Source organism: Mytilus californianus, unplaced genomic scaffold (genome assembly GCF_021869535.1).
Source record: "Mytilus californianus isolate M0D057914Y unplaced genomic scaffold, xbMytCali1.0.p SCAF_9, whole genome shotgun sequence".
NCBI classification, from domain to species: Eukaryota; Metazoa; Mollusca; class Bivalvia; order Mytilida; family Mytilidae; genus Mytilus; species Mytilus californianus.
Window position 1 is genome coordinate 48,142,325 of NW_026262745.1, and position 21,890 is coordinate 48,164,214.

The following is a 21,890-nucleotide window of genomic DNA, read 5'->3' on the forward strand; positions in this document are numbered from 1 at the left end:
GTCGCGAATTATTATGAACATTAACGAGACAAACAGTTCTAGTACAAACAAAAATGAACGTAATGGAGGAAAATTGGAAACGCAATTTATTTTTATTTATTTATTACTTCTACTTCAAAAAACTATGACAGGCGGTCAAAAGATTAAAAAAATTTAATCCTATTTCAAAAACAGAAATGAAGGATAAAAAGTGCTTTTTAAAGGTAATATTTCATATTAGCAGTCAGCTGATGATTTTGGCAATTCAAACTAATATGTAAACTAAGGCTACAGTAGTGTATCATTCAAATCTCGTAAATCAATTAAAATAAGACAAATCAAGGTAACAAACAAAAACTGAGGGAATCGAATGAATTCGAAAAGAAGCGAGGCCGGTTGAGTGGACAGGATAATCGTCTCCTTCTTTGCAAACATAAACCGCCACGATAATTTATATTCAGTCAAAATACCACAAACGGGAATAGAATTAAATAACAGAACAGATAACTATCTGGTACCTTAAAATTTAAGACCGTGGAAACATGTCGCTAGTATCGGTCAAACAATTCGTGATGATGACAGTAAAACTTATGTAGTGTCGATTTCAGTTATTCTTCCTCATAATTCTATTGAATCAGTTTATTTTTGTGTAAGGAGCACACATTTGTAAATTTGTAAACGAAGTCAGTATAGTGTGGACATGCCCGAGGGTAACGTATTGACTTTGCTTTATATTGACAGTATCTCAGTACATATATATGTATACATATTGTTATTGTTAAGACTTACTTCCAGGATTTTGCAAATGTGACTTCATCAGTAGGCAAAAATGCATCCCTTGGAATTAAACTATCATCAGTCTTGCCAGTATAAACATCACACAAACCAGAGGTCATTTCAAGATCTAAAGACGATGGAAATATGGATATTTGTTGAATAGTATGTTTACCATCATTCGACGTTGTATGGGAAAAGATTATTTTTGTACCAGATGGAAGAATTATCTATAACAAAAAGAATAATTGAACTAAACAAATAGGTATATTAACAGTATGATGATCAGAAATAACATTAATTAGTTTGAAAGTTACTTCATGACTTGTTAGAATCAGGGTATTCCGGTAATAAATGCATATTTTCATATACTCACTTTTACTCCGGAGTATATAATTTTTCGACAGGTTACCTACCCTGTGATAAGACAATTTAGTACTTGATCCAGTAAGAGCAACTAAAAGAAGTAAACCCGAGTCTACAAACGGTGCAATTTGGGGCGGAAATCAACTGTTTTATGTTTACTTTACACGAAAAACAGTTGCCTTTCCCCAAATTGTGCACCAATTGTAAGCTTGAATTTAATTCTTTTAGTACGAGAATGTCCCAAGACAGAGGTTGGTCGAAAAATTTATACTTCGCAGTCAAAAGTCGATTATATGAAAAAAGTTTATTGTTGAAAGCCGTACAATGCTCGATGGTTGCATACGTCTGCGTTCTTTTGAATATGGTGGATATTTGTCACAATGGCAATCATATCCCATCTCCTCAGTTTTAAACAAATAGAACAGTAAAGCGTGATGAAAAGTTTTTCATAACATTACAATGGAACATCACATATATGATCATTTGATATTCTCTAAGATTTAAAGTAACAATTTTGCACACAAATTAAGTCTTTTTTTATATTGTTACATATACAGTTAAGTCTATAAAAGAATCAACAAAACAATGCGCCATATATAGTTATAAAAAACATAATTTTTAGTTGAATGGAATGTAGATTTGATTTCATAATTTTTTTTTGACCGTTATTTCATAATAACAACCTTAAATTTATCGCCAGTTTCTTCTATAATTAGGTTCTGGTCGTCACATAACCTCTGTATTATATAATTGTTAGTTCTTCTTTCACCATTCTTTAATTCTGTTTTGCAAAAGTTGGTTACAAATAAGCTGTCACCACTTCTGGCTGCTACTCCACAATTACACAATGCAGTGCTTCTACTGTTGCATCGTTTAAAGAATGCGTTTACCTGCATAACAAATTTAAATTTTGCAATCTACTTAGTTTTGAATAAACTCTTTTAATTTGTATCCATTGTCAGTCGTGAAATAAACCCCGAAAAAAAATTAAGGAATCAAACGGTCTTGTTGAATAAATTGTTTATAATGGTATTTCTAATATATGCACAAATAAAATCAGAAACAAGAGGTTTAAAAGAACCAGAATCGATTGCCTGTAAAAAAATGGAAATAAAAGGCAAAAGCTAAAACAATAGTAAAAAAATCATCTTTCAAGGGCAATAACTACGATAAGAGGTCAGCCAATAGTTCTGTTGATATGGTATTCATATAGATCTTGTATACCGATCTTTTTTTATATTCACAGTTTCTACCTATGCTATATATTATATTTTTTCAAAGTTAAGGGCAAATACTCGAAAATTAGTAAAGCATCGTCTATTTATGTCAATAACTAATGTAAGGAGTCATCAGATAGCTACGGTCTAATGCAGTTCATGAGTCGATAGACAAAAACATGACAAATAGCCAAAAAACGTCATTCAAGGACAATAACTCCTTCAGGAGTCATCTAATAATTTTGAGGCAGACATGACATTCGTAGATCTTTATCATTTATGTCCCGTCAGATTTTCTCTATCTTTTATTGTTTTTGATGTGAGACAATCAATGCATTTAACCCTTATGTTCTATGTTTAGCAATGAAGGCTATGTTTGTTGACTGTCGGAAAACAAAAACACACAACCTTTACAAGATATCCTGAGGATTATTTACCCAAAGATTGGGTGAAATTGTTTAGTAGTTTCAGGGAAGAAGATCTTGTAAAAAGTTAACGACGACGACGCACGCCAGGTGATGGCAATAGCTCACCTGGCGCTTTTAGTCGGGTTGGAAACAATGGAAAACAATCTACCGCGAAAGGTGCTGAGCCTTTTTACATGTGGAAACTTTCTGTGAAGGTTCAAGGGTTTGTTTTGAAAACTCTTTAAAGAGATAAATAATCAAAAGTGGTAATGCATTTTCAGATAAAGCTGAAATAGAATAATTCAAAAAATGGACGAAAACTTTGCATGTCATTTGGTAATAAGTACACAGCTTCAGTGTTTAGCACTATTACTAAAAAGATTGAAGGATTTTAGAAGGAGTTAACTATACAATATTGATATTATAAAATACAACTTTATTTGATGACAAGATCTCGAAATGAGGCTATTGGCAGTTTTGAAAATCTAAAACCCAAAAGGCAAATCAGTTAGCCAAACTCAAATATACAAAAAAGTAAAATCCCAAAAATACTGAACTCCGAGGAAAATTCAAAAAGGAAAGTCCCTAATCAAATGGCAAAATCAAAAGCTCAAACACATCAAACGAATGGATAACAACTGTCATATTCTTGACTTGGTACAGGCATTTTCTTATGTAGAAAATGGTGGATTAAACCTGGTTTTAAAGTTAGCTAAACCTCTTACTTGTATGACAGCCGCCTCAAATTCCATTATATTGACAACGATGTGTGAACAAAACATACAGACCCAATAGGTAAACATGTCACAAATAGGGGTACAACAGCAACACGAACCCCACTAAAAACTGGGAGTGATCTCAAGTGCTGCGGAAGGGTAAGCAGATCCTGCTCCACATGTGGCATCCGTCGTGTTACAAATGGTAATTTCTGACAAAAGAATATTTTTTGGAATATGTAGAGGATGGTTTTTTTTTATGAATTTTTAATACTTTTTTTATTTTCAAGTTCAAACTGACAAAGGAGCTTTATCATACCTTCTTTTTTCATAACCAAGATTGGCTTGTTTGACTTTAAAATGTGACTTTGTGTTTGAATCAATAATTTTTGCACATCATTTAAGTCGGCAGACGTCATTTTGTACGTGTTTAATTATCAATATTTATTTCCATTGAAAAGAAATATTATGGATATTTTTTAAACACTTTTTCAAAACAATATTCCGACTATTACTGAATGTCCATGAACATGATAAAGGGAAGCGATGTTTAGCAGGAATCAAACCGAAGCCGTGTCACAGCAGTTTTACATATTTCTATACACATCTGTTATATATTTTTATCAACTTCCGAGGCGTGGATGTCGGCTATTCGTACTTTTTTTAAGTTCTGCGTTTTATTGCTCAATTTCACGAGCACTGATCATTGATTGGAAGTTGATATGAAATTGCTGAGTGTCAAGGTTAATTCAATTTTGAAATGAATTCATCATCCACCAGGATATTTGTATCATGTATAACGACCGGTTAGTCCCCAAATATTTACGATCACAAATATTCGGTAAACAAGATGTGGATAGGTGTTTATTGAATGCCTAGACACAAAAATGATCTGGATCGGGGTTGCAGCCAAAATTATCGATATTGAACTATGTTATAAATTTTGAAATGTGTTATTTAGGAGCCACAATTTCATAATCTATAATGTAATATGCCAAAAAAGATTATTTAGTATTAATTGTTTTATTTAATAAGATATATGTCTATTACATTTAGAGTATTTTGACCGATAATACAAACAATCAATATCTTTGGGCTTTCTTAAGGTTTTTTTTTTCGTTATCTCGATTAATTTATCCGTTTTCTTGATTAAGTACTCCATTTTCTCTATTTTGTTCGTTATTTCGGTTTGTCTGTACCTTTATTCGATTTGTTTGTCTGTAATATCGATTTGGTTGTATGTTATCAATTGAATGCATCCATGGCTGATTCAACAATAACAAAAAGGGACAAAATGATAATAACTAAAATATTCAGTTTAATATACACGGAAATGATTACAAAAAATGGTCCAGGGTGTCAGGAGGAAAACGTTTTATTTCTCCTGTTTTAAAGCTTTCACCATTTGTGCAAGGACGGACTTATATTGATCATGTATCGATACTGATGTTAAATGGTTCAACGCTGTCAAAATAGGAGTGTGTTTCGATATACATGTAGGATGATATTCGGGGTACAATATAGGCGCATGGATATTTTCTGTTCGTTGATATTGGCAACGCTCGTTAAAAGCTTTGCCGTAGGAGCTTTATCGTGGGTGACAAATTCCAATGAACCAACATGTTAGAGGATTTTGATCCCACGATGTGAGAAAACTACGAATTTACCCAGCTGAATAACTGATCATGAATTGCTCTGGTCTCCTTAGTCAATATCACTTATACTTTTTAAAAGTTTTGTCAAAAGAACTCTTCAATAGGGTGGTGCGTTTTTGGTCGTTTAATTTTTTGATAGTTTGATTCCCCTCATTTTATTTCAGTGGTTGTTGTTGGTTGCTGTCTATCATATTTATTTTTGGTTAAACTTTTGAAATTTTCCTAGTATAATGTTTAAAAGTTAACCATATCCTTGTTTGGCCCTTGACTATATCCTTTAAAAGCAAAACTCTGTTTGCACACATGTAACAAATTGTAAAACTTCAAGAACATTGGACTAGTAATTAATATGTTTTGTTTTCAAAATTTGTTTTGGCGACTAAACTACCGTTAACTTGGGAAACTGAATTTTCAATTACATATGTATTATAGTGACGCATAATTCGACGCTCACTTGTGACCTGTCTTTATCCTGCTGATGTAAGATGTGATAACTTTTGCTTATTTGAAACCATTCAGGCGTCTGCCAAGATGAAGAACAAAAATAAATGCGCTTTAAGTTGGAAAAACCGTTAATTTCAAGTTTCCCAATACTTTTTGTATCTTGTATACCCTTAAGTTTTTTGAATCCTTCTTATAGCAATTTTGTCTTGAATGGATTATGCACGGATTTAATTATGAGCAAATCTTTGCTAAGAAACGTCTGCTTCTCTAGTGAGTAATATCATTTATCATAATCAAAATTAGAAATGCCTATCAATTAATAAAGGGAAAGAGGGTTTCGCATTAATAAGAAAACAGCCAAGCAACACAACAAAACATGAAGACATCGCATTTTATATACATCTACTCACAGAGGTATTTTTCATATAGAAAATTAATGTCCACGCTTTGTATGAGTACGAGAAGTGGGGATTGCCTATTTAATTTATCATCTATGCAAATTGCTTGTCTCTCCGGAAATAAGTCGAATTAAGTCACCCTCAACTATATAAAGGTATATACAAAGAGATATTAAGACGTGTCGCTGGAATGTGTTGGCTTTTTGCTCGCAAATATATGGATGTGTTTGGTTAGAAATTTTTCCACTCTAGTATATGAAAGCGTGGTCATTACAAGCTATAAATGTCGATGGGTCTACAAATCTAGGTTCTCAACAGCAAAGGTATATTCCAAACTATTTGCTGAATATTATATACATGTATATGAATAGGTTACCAAAAACATCACATAATATGAATGGGTATCGTTATCGTACAATGAATATATGAATGTGTAGGGAAGCTTAAGCGGAATTGACATGCTTCGATTTATGGTTTCTGATTGCACCCCTGACCAATTATATTCTCTTCTGTGTTTATTATAACATAAAAGGTGCACTAAATTTTTAATATATTTTGAATTAAAAGTGATCAACAAACTCGTTAATGTTCAAAGTTGTAGAGATCCAGGATCTGATTATAGCTACATGTACAAAGGACAAAAAAGTTATTTTTCAACCTACCTGTAATGGAAGCCTTGCATGCTTATACATTATGTATTCCCCTGCAGTTAACCCATTCAAATTCTGGAGCTCATATCTTCTAAAAATTAGATACATCATACCATTGAAAATTAATATGCATAGTTCAGACAAAATGTTATACTTTACGTTTTCCAAATACTTTGTGTGTTATAAAACTGCAAAGATCCAAAAGATGGTTTATTCAAAAGAAAATTAAATGATGTGTATTGATTTTTCATGCAATGAATTTCTCTCTTGCTACTATAAATACAATTATACCAATCGTGCAATCTATTCACATACCTTTGACCAAATGTCCTCATATGAGGATCATTTAGCGCATAACATTCTTTTCCTAATGTGGCTTCATCTGTGTCACGAGTTATTACCTGTAAAAAGTACAATAACTTTTCCACGTGGAAACTAATTTGACAATATTATACCAATATTGTTCCGAATCAGGAATATGACAGTTGTTATCCATTCGTTTGATGTGTTTGAGCTTTTGTTTTTGCCATTTGCTTAGGGACTTTCCGTTTAAAATTTTCCTCCGAGTTCGGTATTTTTGTTATTTTTTCTTTTTTATAATAATTAACTACGCTAAAAAAACCTCTGAAGATTTATTGTAGTACTAAGCCTAATAAAAAAATTGGAATAACAATGGAAAACTTAAAAGACAGTTTGATTAAACAAAATGGATTATGTAGTTCTTTTAATAGGGATATATATACTGCTGAATTTGCATTTAAGGCTAACAATAGAGACGCCCAAGTCCAAATGTGTGTCAATTTGCATTTGTATTCAGGGTGTATATTATAGAGTTCTCAAGCATCTCATTACTAACGATTCAATAAAAAATTTGAAAGACTAAAAACTAGTAAAAATCAATCATTGTTTCAAATTTAGGAACCATGAAAGTAAATATCTTATGTCACATCATAATGTTTTGTTATTTTGAAGGAGTTAGTGTGAAAAGCAATAAACTCGATTGATATTAAAATAAACTCCAACTTAAGACATGTATATGAACATAAGGGAAGGCTAAACGAGGTTCTTAACCTTAGTCAGTATTATATCCAAACTACAATAACAATGCAATACATGTGCACTTACATCTATAATTACGTAACATGGATAACGAAAACACAACAAAAGAATTCATAATTAAACAACTCGCGTCAGGTATCAAAAAATAGCTTGCGGGTTACACATAGCTACCTCAGCTTGTTAAACTGCTGATATGAATAGTCCTATTATGGGTTCAGTACTTTTTAGGGTCTATACAAAAATGTCGAAAACAAAACAAATATACATTTTTTCATAAAAAAGGGTAAATCAGGGCGGCTGGCAACACCAACAGTTTCTTTTTCTTTTATTTACACCATGGAATAAGTTGGGGTATATCTATCTGTCAAAGTCTTTTTGAAAATCACCGTGAAAATATGTTTAGGATATAATGCATAATATTATGACCAGTTTTCGGGCGACAGTAGTTTATCGATGTTCATGTCTCATAAATTGATCAAAAAGAGACAAATCAAGGTAACGGAAAAAACCTGAGGGAACCACATGAACCCAAAAAGGAGCGTGACCGGAAGTGTCGACAGGGTACGCGACTTCTGCTATGAATGCATCAAACCATTCAAAACACTAGTAGGTTTTGAAGATGTTATCGATCGAATTCTGCAACTATTCAAATGTTTTGTAAAAACTTATTTTGAAGGTTAATCTTACAACTTTTTATTATATTATAGCTGGAATATAAATTTATGGAACAAAACTATTTAACATGTCGAAAAACATTTTGGTTTGTTTTAACTATATAATGGAAACAAATAAATGCTTAATAATCTAGTTACTAACATTCACGTACTTTGGTATTCGGAGGATTGTTGTCTCATTGGCAATCGTACCACATCACCTTATTTTTAAATATGTCGAAAATATTTGCTATCACACATTCAATTTTTCAAACACTGCCCTCATTTAATGCTTGATAGAATAGTTCTGGTCTTAACACATACATGCTTAATCAGTATTTCGATAACTGTCCAAATGTTTATGAGACATTAGTCTGACAAAAATCATCATTCATATTTTTGAAAGTTGACTTACATATTTGACAGAAGGCTTCAAACTTCATGAATGATGTGTCAAATTGCAAAAACTGCCAAAATTACCACATATTTAGATTTTGTTATTAATATTTAGATATTAGCAAAGGCTTTACCAAATAGTATCTTTTGCTACATAATGAATTAATATATGTAAAATATCTTTTTGGGTGAAGCCTTGCCTCATATCGTTTTCCTCAAAACTAAATTGCAATTTTTAGTCAATTTTATCCTATTTATGACGTTAAAATGACATCACAAGTAACCTGTTTACACTTTAGTGTCTAGAATATATTTATCTGGTCATTTATTGATAAAATAAACATAATTTTGAAAGTCTTGAATAATTTAACTATAATTTTTACAATTTCAGGTGCCATAAATGGTCCTCTTCCTGGAAATGTCATCTAATCTAGTGCGTACCTTTATATCTATGAGGTGTATGCCAGTCCATACTTTCAGAGAATTTTTCGGTTCTACACGAATTGGGTCATTGAATAAACGCAAGAAAATAATATTGTCCTCGATGTTGATCTGACCATCAGAAGCTCCCGTTACATTGACATACTGGGTTTCTTTCCAATTGGGATAGGTGAATACAATGCCACACTTCTCTGACCGGAATACCAAACCCTCAGCTGATATTCCGTTTTTACAATATGAGCCATCAGTTTGATATGTAGGCACTCCATTTAGTAAATTAAGTATACACAGACTTTCTTTAATATAGTCAATTTTATTTTGGTCACTGAAACAAATTTGAAAAAGAAATTTAGACTATTTATACATGTAAACGATATATAAGATCTACACTAGTTTGTTGTGGTACTAAATTAACAGAAAAAAAATTGTAAAGCAACTTTCAATTCGAAGATCATAAAGCATTATAATTGAAAATGAATCGAAAGCTCACCAAAAACCGGGAGTGATCTCAGGTTCTCCGGAAGTGTGTACAGATCTTGCTCCACATGTGACACCCGTCGTGGTGCTCATATGAACAAAATGCGGTGACAAGTCAAATTCAGTTAAGTCACATGTGAGAAAAGGAAGACAGGATTGTGGTTATAACAATTGCAACATGTTCGTCGTCATCTACTTAGCCGATATTACATAACAATCATGGAGCTCGCGATTGCGTCTGTTAACTTTCAGAAGGAATGACTTCAACTTCACCAATTGAAACACTTGATTTAATAGTCTTCCTGTTAGCAGCAACCCACTGCTGAGAAAATCATAATAGGAAACGCAAGTTCTATAATATCGTATCAGTTTGCAATGGAGATATGTATTCCATATGCATAGTTCATCTTTTATGAGTTGTCCATTAGTCGCCGTTTGTATCACCGCATAAGTAGCTAAGTTGGTACTGGCATGAAAGTGTTGGCATTGGTTTATTAAAGCTCATTGTTTATGAATGCATCTCCTAAATGCATATAGCTCTAGTGATTCTTTGTCCGTATTTGGCTATAATTGAGACCATCAATGTCATTGAAAAATACATTGTAGTATTCAAAATTATTTCCCATTGCTACACGTGAGCGGAAATATGTCGTAACAATTACTTTGATCGAACAACTACTTGAATACATATGAACATTTGCATTCACTTTTTTGGTCTTTTGGTAAATGATGTTTGTGCTGTATTTATACCACTCTACCAAGAAATTTGTTTTGCATGCACACGTATAAAAATTGCGGTTTTTATCCAACGCAATCATAGGTTTGAACGTTGTTTTCAATTTAGACTTGTTTGTATATATATTAGGGATGTCAACAAGTAATCGAGTACTCGAGTATCGCTCGGTAGTACCGAGTATCGATTAACAAAATAATACTCGACTAATCGGTTTCCTGTTAGAATGTTGTTGCTTTCTTGCTTTCCTAAGCTAAAACAACAACAAAAAATTTTTGAGAGCGCCTCCCGGGAAATTAATATTAATCAAAATTAATAAAACTTAAAATTCGATCCGAATGATTGTGTTTAAATGTCATTTAAAATTCCTCCAATGAGAGGTAGGATATATGAACAAGAGCATGTTTCCAAGGCTTACACCTTTGGCTGATCTTAATTATTCCTCCACCTCTGTACCGTCAGAGTATATATTTTCTTCAGCAGGACTGTTAGTTACCTAACAAAGATGAGAAATCGCTACGTTCCAGAAAAAGTATACAAGATGATATTTTTCAATAAGAACAAATTCGTTGCACACTGTGTTGACCCTCAGAAAAGGATTAAGTTCTAATCATCATCTCTTTGGTGATCATTAAATGTGTTTTTTACGGTTACTGTTTGTTTGAATAATCATCTTATACATATTAATTAATTACTTGATTAGATTATTGTCAGCTTACATAATTAGTTCATGTAGTAAATGAACTATTAATTATGATATAAAATTCCTTGGATTATTATCTAGTCCTAAGTAATAATGTTGAGGATTTGACGTTTATAATGCAACGACCCACAATACATAAAATGGATATAATTTTGTGTTTCCATTTGTAAATATAAAATGCTTGACCGAACGAGTACTAGAGTATAGCTTGGTAAATCCTACGAGTACTCGATTAGTTTATCTTCACCGAGTTGACATCCCTAATATATATATATATGTATATATATATATATATATATAGTCTATAAGAATCTACCAACCAGTAATATATATATAATGTATGTTTGCACTGATATACTAAACATTTTGGGTCATAGAAAATACAGTTCATATACTTACGATTTACTTGGCCAGGAACAAGAGAGCGGCATTGTTAATTCTACTGGAATCGATAGCTCTTCATTTTCGTTTATAATATATTCAGTTTGGTTAATCTTTTTAAAAAATGTAAAAAGTTAAATAAAAATCAAATAACACATGTTTTCGAGTTCGGGTGCCGTTATTTTGTTGCCGCAGAGTCAAACCAAATACTTAAAAATTATTAGTTGCTGCTTCTCCGTTCTGTACGAGGAATAAGAGCAAAGATTGCTCGGCTCGGACTTAAGATAATATGGCCTGGTAAGGTGACAGGTCTTCCTGTGGACTGTTATTTTGTGAACTAACAAGGCTCAATCCGGCCCAGTGTGTCGGTTTATTGCTAGTGCAAAGCAAGGTTCATATTCATATTACATTAACATGTTCTCGTCCTGCATATGTATTCAATATGCTGCAGAACGTTGAACAACCATCCATTATAATAATCATTCTAATTTCTATGATTTTTTGATTTTTTTCTGAGCATTTATTGTCCAACAAACACCTGAATCAACCACATATTGATTTTATTTAACATGTTTTCATTCAAAATAGGTACTGGATGTTCGAAGGTATTTGATAAAATAATGTGAACCGAAAATAAGTCAATTATGTTTGTACTTCTTATGTTTTAAGCTGATTACAACGTATTTTACTTTAGACAGATATGCTTGAGTACCTTAATGCCAGCAAAGAAAGGTTGAGAGTGCTGTTCTGGACCAGGAGCTTTATAACCAGTTCCTCGGACTTTAATTGAACACTTCACAATAAAGTTTGGGCTGAATAACAATGTCCATTGTTCTTCCAACATTTTCCCGTATCCATTTTCAACTTCACTTTTAGACAAGTTATTAGATTTGGCTGCGACAATTTCGAATTCGCTAATATACCACCTTATTTCATATGCATAATCGTCAAGTAGGTCATCTGCATGACACTGGAATGTCACCCTGCTAAACGTATAGTCCTTTCCATTCAAGTATCCCTGCGTTTCTTCAAGTTGTGTTGTGACATAAGGAGAGACTTCAAGTTCAGGATAAGCTGAAAAAAAAACAATTATTTAGTTAAGAATAACAAATCGCTTCTTAGAAAAGGTAAAAAAAAAACTATAATCACTTAAATAGCAACCCTTTGACACATGATTAAACTAATACGAATTTATACATTTACGAACTGTCATTAGTCCAGGGTATGATTAAATCCCAATACCCTCAAGATTAATGAACAAGAACTCTATAAAAACAAACGGGGGTAAACTTTCAGTTCCTTAGGAAGAGTATATCTAAAAATAGCTCTTATGCCATCAAATGATTGTTAAACTTGGTCATCAAAGCTTGGCTAATGTTCGCAATTTCTGAGAGACAGACTTTGTAAGTTACAAAACATGCGCTTAGTTAAAGAATCACACAGTATCTAATTATCGAATAATTTACTGAGCAAAATTGTTCCAAAATTCATGTTCACATATGCCATAGTATAAAAGCCGGATGCAGCCAATATCGCTTTTCGCGTTTTGCGTTGTCGCCTTTGTATTCTCAGAGGTGAAATAGCGAAATCGCGAAAACGCAAGATCAGAATTCATTTCGCTTTTTCGCGTTTTCGCTTTCGCGTTTTCGCTTTCTCGTTTTCGCGATTTCTAGATTTCGATTTTTTTGCGTTTTTTGCAATTTTTAATTTCGCGATTTCGCATTTTCGTGATTTTGATTTTGTCAATTAATGCCAAATTCTCTCAATTCTCTCGAATCTTTGATCTGATTGGATAATGATTAATAATTTGAAGATAACCTGACTGGTTAATATTATTTTCATGTATTATTAATTTTCATAACGAGTCTATAAACTAATCGGTAATGATAACGGTTAGCACTTGCCGTTTGCAGGTGGGATTAACGAAATTCCAACGCAAAATGAGTTATACGATAAAGATTTAGTAAAACTAATTTCATTTTCGATTTATAATACCTTTAATAAATTTTACAGGGACGATTAATGATCATGAATTGCTTAAAATGTTTACTATTCTATTAAATTGTTCCTGTGTTTTGTTTTCCATAGACAGTTGAGTAGGGACTTGTGATGCAAATATTATTTACATTGCTTATTCAAAGATTAGTTTATCAAGTTGAATAATAAAAAGAATAAGATAAGTATAAATAATATGTGCACTTTTAGTAACATAGAATCGAGCGCACCTATTGTGTAAACAAACATTCATGTTCAGTCAATTACAAATACACATACTGAAGTATGTTTAGTTAGCGGTACAGGTGTAGGGCATTTAAAAGAAAGGGTAAACTCGTGGAAAGAGATAGGTGCGACAGAGTTCGGGGTATTATTTAATAGAAAACGGGTATAAGATACCATTTTGGACAGTACCACGAGAAACAGAATTAGAAAACAATAAAACTATAACGGGTAAATTTAGAGATGTAAGCAAATACACTGTATTGAATTTGACACATTGGTATATAATACATTACATATGTTTGATATATGTAAAGTTTGTACTGCTGGACATTATTTGGGAAACAATTAAATACAGCGTCTCTATCACGTTCGACGGGCTGTCGGCAATTTTACATTTGTTTTTAAGTTATACTAAGCCATGGAGTATAGGTAAAACTTTTTTTTCTCGTCAACAGTTCTAAAAACGTTAAAGATCAACTAACTTGTAAAATGACATACTGGCACACGAGCATGATGTTTAAAAAATATATGTACCTGTGCTTATAAAATCTTTACGAAACTTGTTCATTGAAATGAGTACTTACGTCCGCAGCCTGGGGTAAACCCAGTTTCTGATGATTCCCCGTTAGGGCATGGAAGCTGGTCTCCTTAAAAATAAACATCGTGTATGAATCCAGTTTATACAAATTTGATTGCTATTTGTAACAATCGTTCGCAACTAAGTTAATAAATATATTTTTCAACTATCAGTAAACTTAGAACACTTAAAAACAACCTTTCTTCCTTTTGAAGCCGAAGTTCAAAATTATAATAGTTTCTCGTCTGATAAAGAGGTTTTAATTCCAGTAGATATTTTGGTAAATCCATAATTCTTCATCAAATGACATTGTCAACCGAATGAACATGTTGAAACAATAATTCCCTATGCAACTGTACATCAATGGTTGGAAAACGATAATTACAAGTTCTTTTTATTTTTTAAAAGTTCCTCAGATAACAAAGCACATATTTAGTTAAGTCTTTGATCTTATAAGCCTTGTATCTTTAGTGAGTTTTTAGATCATATGCCAAATATCATCGATCTGCAATAATTCTGGGCTTTTTTATGTTCCTGACTTTGACATTTTTTATTAGATGTGGCTTCGCAATCGAACGAGGTCGATTACTGCAAAGCAGAAGGTGTAAGCCAATGGACGCAACTACTCATCATACGTCTGGACTTCATGCGATTTTAAAAAACAATTGTTCTGATTATAATACCTGAACTTTCTATAATTTCCCGTTCTTTGGTACACTATTGTTCACTGGTCAACCAAATTAATAAATTAAGTATTTTCTACATACAACAATACCTTAAGATGGTTTACATCAAGTGTACCGCGATAACTTAAAATATACGGTTTATCTCTTTTATAAAATAAACCAATTAAATGAAAGAGACATCTGGATTTTTTCCACTTATATCACGTGATACTTTACTATTGCATTGATCTAGTCACCATTGTAGATTATCTGAAAGTTTCAAAAACCTTTCCGCACCCTGTTAATCTATCAACAATTTACATTTTCTACTGCTGTTTTATTAATCTTTTCGGGCCGACAAGAAAAGAATTATTTTGTTGCTAATTGTAGTGGGTTACATGTACAATTTTTTTTTTTTTTTTTTTTTAAACAAAATGCATTATAAGAGAGATTGAATGTTGTACATACCAAAACAATATGAAGTATAACATCCCCCTGTTGGTACTAAATAATACACGTAATAACCGTCGCAGTTTTTTATCGAGATATTATATTCTGTGACATTGCAACCCTCATAGCTGGCTTTAAATGCTTTTCTTTTTACTGTCTTTCCGATGGCTGGATAAATGTCTTCACCATCAGGTACAATGTCTGTCAATAAAACTAAACATTTTAGATAACAAAACTATTGAAATAAAAAGATTGGTGTAATATGTTCATTGTGTCTGTTACTTCTTTTTATAAAAGGTTGGGAGCGGTTTCTTTGTAAATTTTAAACGATCGCAATTAGGTTTTCATACTGGACATTCATACATACAAAATTCAAGGTCACACAAGCACACACACATATATACACAAACACATACACACATACACACCCACACACATACACTAACACACACACACACACACTCAAATATCTCATGTTCAGCTATGTTAACTTCTTTGCTGATTCTCTCTATCTAAAAAATAGTATCTGCAAAAAAGCAAGAATTAGTGAAAATCGTCTTTCAGGGGCAGTAACTCCCATTATTGTCGATTTTGGACTTAGCATAGATGTATAAACCCATAGATAAAGCTCAACACTGACTTCAAAGGTTCTATGTGCGTTGTAATGGCTTTCACACTTATCTGATAATGACATGAACCAGTTGGTCATTGAGATGCCGATTGACAATCTAGACAAATTCAATAGAAAACTGACAATCAAAAGCTACTTAGCAGTTAAACATGCTAAAAATCAGAAAGAAATAAAATCAAAATATATATTTTAGAATGACTTGGGCATGAAAAAATAATGTTCTTGTAGGTAAAACAATATTACAAATTATTCTCAAAACGAAATTAATAAATGCGGATATCTTTTTTTTTAGCCAGGACTAATGTTTTCATCATATTTACATATTTACATTTTTAGATTTTATATCTTTTATCACAATTTAACTTTATTTAAACAATGTATGTTAACTATTATAAACAAGTCTATTGAAAATATAATTAATAGAAAAACATGGAAAAAGTTGAATATATGCTCCATAATATTTATTTACCATGCTTTACATGGAATGTTTTGGTAATACACTAAAACTCTTTACTTAAACTAATTTAATAAACATCACGAATGAAATTATTATAATTTAGCCATAGGTGTATAAAATACATATACATCTATGATTTAGTAACTAACTTATTCGTAAAAATATAAAAATGATTTAAAAAGACAATTTCTCTTCTAAAAATATAGAAAAAACTGATGAAATAAAGAAAAGTATGTACTTTCTTATTAATTTTTTCCCAAATTCGACGCAGTTCGACACCTTAATGAAGCATATCAAAGAGAAGGTGTATTTTAGAAGTTCAACAACGTGCTATTCCCATTTTCAGGAACTTACAGGAACATAGTTTTTATAAAATATAAAGATACAAGCCTTAAAAAAACATTTTTGAATTTAGTTCAATATTTCCCTTGTAAAATGCGCAATTTCTGACCGATTTCATCCATTTTTTCACCATTTTATGTGTCTGTCCAGTGCGCTAAAAATAGACATACTCTCACAACAGAAGGGACATAACTCAAGAAGACAATTAAGAAAATCTAATCTGCTGTACTGGTCAATATAGATCAACAGATAAGAGATGTAGCTAGAGTTACTTGATTGAGGACAACACACATGAAACATCAAAGACAGTCAATTTGGTCATGGTTCTTTTTATCTAACAAAACAGAACAGTAGGGAACTTTTGACGAGCTTTATCTATGGGTTAATACATCTATGGTCTTAGTGACTTATTTACAGATCTTATTTTTCTTAAGATTTTCTCTTTCTGCATAGAATGGCAAAACATTCTTCAAGGGCAGTAAGTCCTAACTCAGAGGTGAAATGACAGTGTTGACTTTTTGTTGACCTTATTTTTTCTTTCTGCAAGGTCATTTTTACCATTTAAAGTTAATCTGTATCTGCTATAGTTTCCACCACACAATTTTAAAATATGGGTAAAAATCATCTTTCAAGGCCGATAACTCCTATAATGGGTCAATTAAAGATTTCGACAATGTTGACTTATTTGTTGATCTAATTGTTCAGGTTATTTTTACCATTTCATTTTCTTATTCGTGTCAGTTTTAACTGCTTTAGTGTTTGAGATGTAAGCAAATAACTGCTGTTGTATCTCCTATGTTATATTTTTAGTAACAGCGAACATGTTTGTTGATGGATCAAATCCCCAGATATAATTTCTTGAGTTGATTCCCTAAGGAACATTCAAGTAAATTTGAATATGGAGTTTTAGGAGAAAAGATATCTGTTTGAAAGTTTACGACGACAACGAACATCAGGTGATGTCAGTACATGTATCTCGTATGGCCTTTTTAGTCAGATGAGCTAACAATTATCAAATAAATACAAACACGAATGTGTTCTTCTCAGATTGCCTTATCATTAGTTTGCACAACTGTTATAAACTTTCGTTATCAAGGACATCAACAATATTATTGATTTGACTTTCCAGTTGTTTTCTTTTGAGGACAATTGATGATTCTAATAAAAACGAAAGTTAACGCTCTTCGTGTGTACTAAATTATTAGCCTGGATCAATTGATGAGTTATTCGAACTTTTATGAAAGGACTGGTTCAGTTCAAATTTCATGTACATGTGTAAGTACGGCTGAAGGATACTCATGAAATATATGATTTCTAAAACATATATTTTTTTTCAAATTACAATAATCACTAATATTGTTCAAATACTTAAATGCATGCTGCTAATTGGTCAAAGGACAAGTGTTATGATAAAATGATAAAATTCAAGCATCAACTGATTAGTCAGCAACAAATGAAAAGCTTCAAACATTTTCATGATAGATAAAAACTTGCTTCACTGTTAAACACCAGGAAAATAATCAGGAACAGCATTAGTAATTGCTACTTAGGGAAACATGAGCATTGTATCTTGACTAAAACATCTACATACATGTACTATGGTTTGGTCATATATGTGCACAAAATCATTATATGTAATTAAATGAATTAATATGCGTTAAGTTTTTTTTTCGAATGCAGAAGATTCTGTTTAGAAAGTTTTAACTTATACACTAACCATTTGATAACCATATTGGCCCTGAAGTTCCACAGGCAAAAAATGTATCTGGACACACGGTGGGCATTTTTTTCCCAGCACCACTTAAAACTCTATACCAGTCCTCGATCAGTGTGTTATCACAGAGGTTATGGTTATTTGTCTCTGATACAGACCTTCTCCAATCATTCAAAAAGTTCGTGGTATCGCATGGGTCTATAATTATGAATAGTTGAATTAGAAACAAGAATATTTGTTCTTGCAGGCAAAACAAAACAAAAGATGAATGGTCGGTTCTTTAGTAGTCGACAAACACTGTCTACATTTTTACAATTGTTTACATTGTTATGGTATTGTAAGTATTATATTTTTTATCTTGGCCTAATTTGTTTTGTGTGGCCTTATAACATGTATAATATGTTTACATAATACTTATAGTTGTTCACAAAATAATGTTATAACTGTGCAGTTTAAAAATCACTGGAACAATCATAGATACTGATGGAATGATTAGAACTTTATATTTGACTTACATAATAATTCAGGAATTATCATAATCTACGATGTGTAATTTAAACTTCTACCGTTTTCTAGACGTTTCCCTTCTTAGTTTTCTAGGAGCTTCCCTTCTACAGTGTTCTAGAGATTTCCGTGACAACTATATATATAGACACTAAAGTTAGACTACATATTAGACATTAATTATACTTGGATTCTCAGGAGTTTTATGGAGATGTTACATTGACACTTTTATTTACGTTAACTACATCATACTAGATTGTGAACTTATTGGACATATTCGGTTACAGTTAGAGAAGAATTCCGGATAAAGAAAAGAAAAAGGATCGGACTTATATTTTGACAGTTAAGTTGACATTTCAATTTGTATAATATTTCTTGTTAACTTGTGTATAATAGATCTTATTAAATTTTATTATTGATTTTTGTCTTTTGTTGGCTACAATTTAAAGGTGATTTCTGTCCGTAACAACATAAATAAGACGATTTCCCTTCATGTGTTGGTTACACTACAAACCAGTAAAAGTCTGAAATGGCCCATATCTGTACTCGACTGTATTGATTTTTACTCGACCAGTCTGAATTGGTCTGAATTTTACTCGACATTACTCGACCCCAGTCTTAACCATACTCGACTGTACTGATTTGTACTTGACCCTTATCTTTGCCATTGAAAATAGTCTGAACTATTACTCGACCAGTCTGAAACAGTCTTAACCCATTCTCGACCTGTACTCGACCTATTTTTTTCAGTCTAAACCATACTCGACCAAAGGTCTGAAGAATACTCAACCATTCTGAACCATACTTGACCAAATAACCTCTACTTTTTCTAAATTTTAACTGTTAAAATAAATTTTGACATGACAACAGCCACAATAAAATAAAGATATATTATAAAAACAGATTTTTACATTCTTACATGATTCTCAGATTTATCGAATAGAGATAGTTAAATCAAATTATCTTTAATAATTTAATTATATTAATTTTAAAGTTTTAGAGTTTTGTTAAAAAAAGATTTTCTTTTACCTAAAAACCACACCTATACTGAGAGTAATTAAACCTTATTAAGGTGCTTCTTGTTTGGCATGTGTTTTTTTTTTTAATTAATTTTCCTAAATTCCTAAATAAAAACTACATAGGTTTCATGGTTACATACAAAAAATGTACAATAGTTATATAATTATCTTTTTAATGAGGTAACAACAGCCAACAAAATCACTGAAATTGTTAAACCTTATTTTAGAAATATATCTATTATTATAATTTGGGATATATTATATACAATATAAATCAAAAAGGGATAAAAATTAAAGAAATTAATAAAATTGTTCTTCTGATTAGTGGTGAAGTACATGTATAAAGTAATACCTCCTGATTGGGGCAAACTCATGAAAAAGATCACACCTGGTCAGAGAGTATTAAATTCTAAATAACATTCATTCAAAATTGCAACATCCTGTGAAACTTAAATCGCAAGACCTTTTGAATTCACTAGATAAGTAATACACGAGTTTAGGAAAAATAGGGCTTTCTTTTTACCTGTAAAACACACATGTACTGAGGTAATTAAACCTTATTAAAGTGTTTCTTGTATGCCATGTCTTTAATTTTGACAAAAATTATTTAAATTTAATTGAAATAAATTTTTACTGTAACTTTGGAACACATTTCCTTTTTTAAAAGTTTATCACAGGACTACTATGGAAGTTGTATTATCATGATTATATTAAATTCTTGGTTTAACAAAACAAAGGTGTCATTTTTTAAATTTATTAAGTTGCTTTATAAACTATTTTATATATATTTTAATAAAAAAAATGTTCACTGCATTATTAACTAAACTCAAGTGACAAAATAAATCTATACGAGGCTTAAGTTAATGGTGAAAATTGTCCAGTAACCATAAAATATATCTGAAACATTCAAAAAATTTTGTATAACATTAAAAATATTAGTCACAATTCAGTTTTGAGATTATTTGATCAGCTTGTTTAATTTTTATTTTAAAGGTGATATATATGTATGTATATAAGATTAGTGTTGATGAATATGGTGATGAAGTTATATTATGTTTATTGTGAAATTTTGGTTTCAATGCTATATTGAATACATTTTTAATTTCAAATTATTGTTCAAATTTCAAGCCAGGGGAAATAGCTGTTGTTAAAAACAGTTCCTAAATTGATGGAATACAATAGATAGATACAAAAAATAGGTCTAGGTTGGTTAAGACTTGGTCGAGTATGGTTCAGACTAGGTCGAGTATGGTTCAGACTAGGTCGAGTATGGTTCAGACTAGGTCGAGCATGGTTCAGACGCGTATGAAATGGTTAAGTACTAGTCGAGTAAGGGTCGAGTACAAGTTCAGACTGTTAAGTATGGTTCAGACTACAGTGGAGTATTATCAAGTAAATTTCAGACCAATTCAGACTGGTCGAGTAAAAATCAGTACAGTCGAGTACAGATATAGGCCATTTCAGACTTTTACTGGTTTGTAGTGTTAACTTTAATTTTTACAAATCAAAGATTATATAGTTCCAGTGCCATCATATTGGCTACTATGGTAATATCTGCGCTTATTTGACCTGATATAAGTAACACAAATATGAAACAATGTATATCACATGAGTCGCCCAAAATAAATTTCGTATTTAAATAGATAACCAAAAATACACTTCATGAGAGAAAGTCTCTTTGTTGAAAATTGTGCTCTGCATTATTGCTTAACATTTAATAGGCAATAAGTCAAAATTTTATGTAATTTCGCTATGTTATTCAATACACCTGTCATTCTGTAGCTCTATAACCCGTGAAAAAGGTATATTTCAAACAAGACCTGCAATGTTTTATTTATAAAAATTCAAGCATTCACTACATG

The 21,890-nt window shown here is 31.6% G+C and overlaps 1 protein-coding gene across 1 annotated transcript in view; it reads right to left on the reverse strand.

The window, feature by feature from the left end:
• Positions 1-21,890, reverse strand: part of LOC127715937 (von Willebrand factor D and EGF domain-containing protein-like) — a 53,960-nt gene that overhangs the window by 15,030 nt on the left and 17,040 nt on the right. The window contains exons 7-14 of the mRNA XM_052222044.1: positions 14,254-14,316; positions 12,162-12,523; positions 11,468-11,562; positions 9,156-9,480; positions 6,922-7,007; positions 6,619-6,697; positions 1,803-2,009; positions 769-983 (exon numbers count right to left, since the gene is read on the reverse strand). Of these exons, the coding sequence (XP_052078004.1) occupies positions 769-983; positions 1,803-2,009; positions 6,619-6,697; positions 6,922-7,007; positions 9,156-9,480; positions 11,468-11,562; positions 12,162-12,523; positions 14,254-14,316 (1,432 nt within the window). The remainder of the gene's footprint in view (positions 1-768; positions 984-1,802; positions 2,010-6,618; positions 6,698-6,921; positions 7,008-9,155; positions 9,481-11,467; positions 11,563-12,161; positions 12,524-14,253; positions 14,317-21,890) is intronic.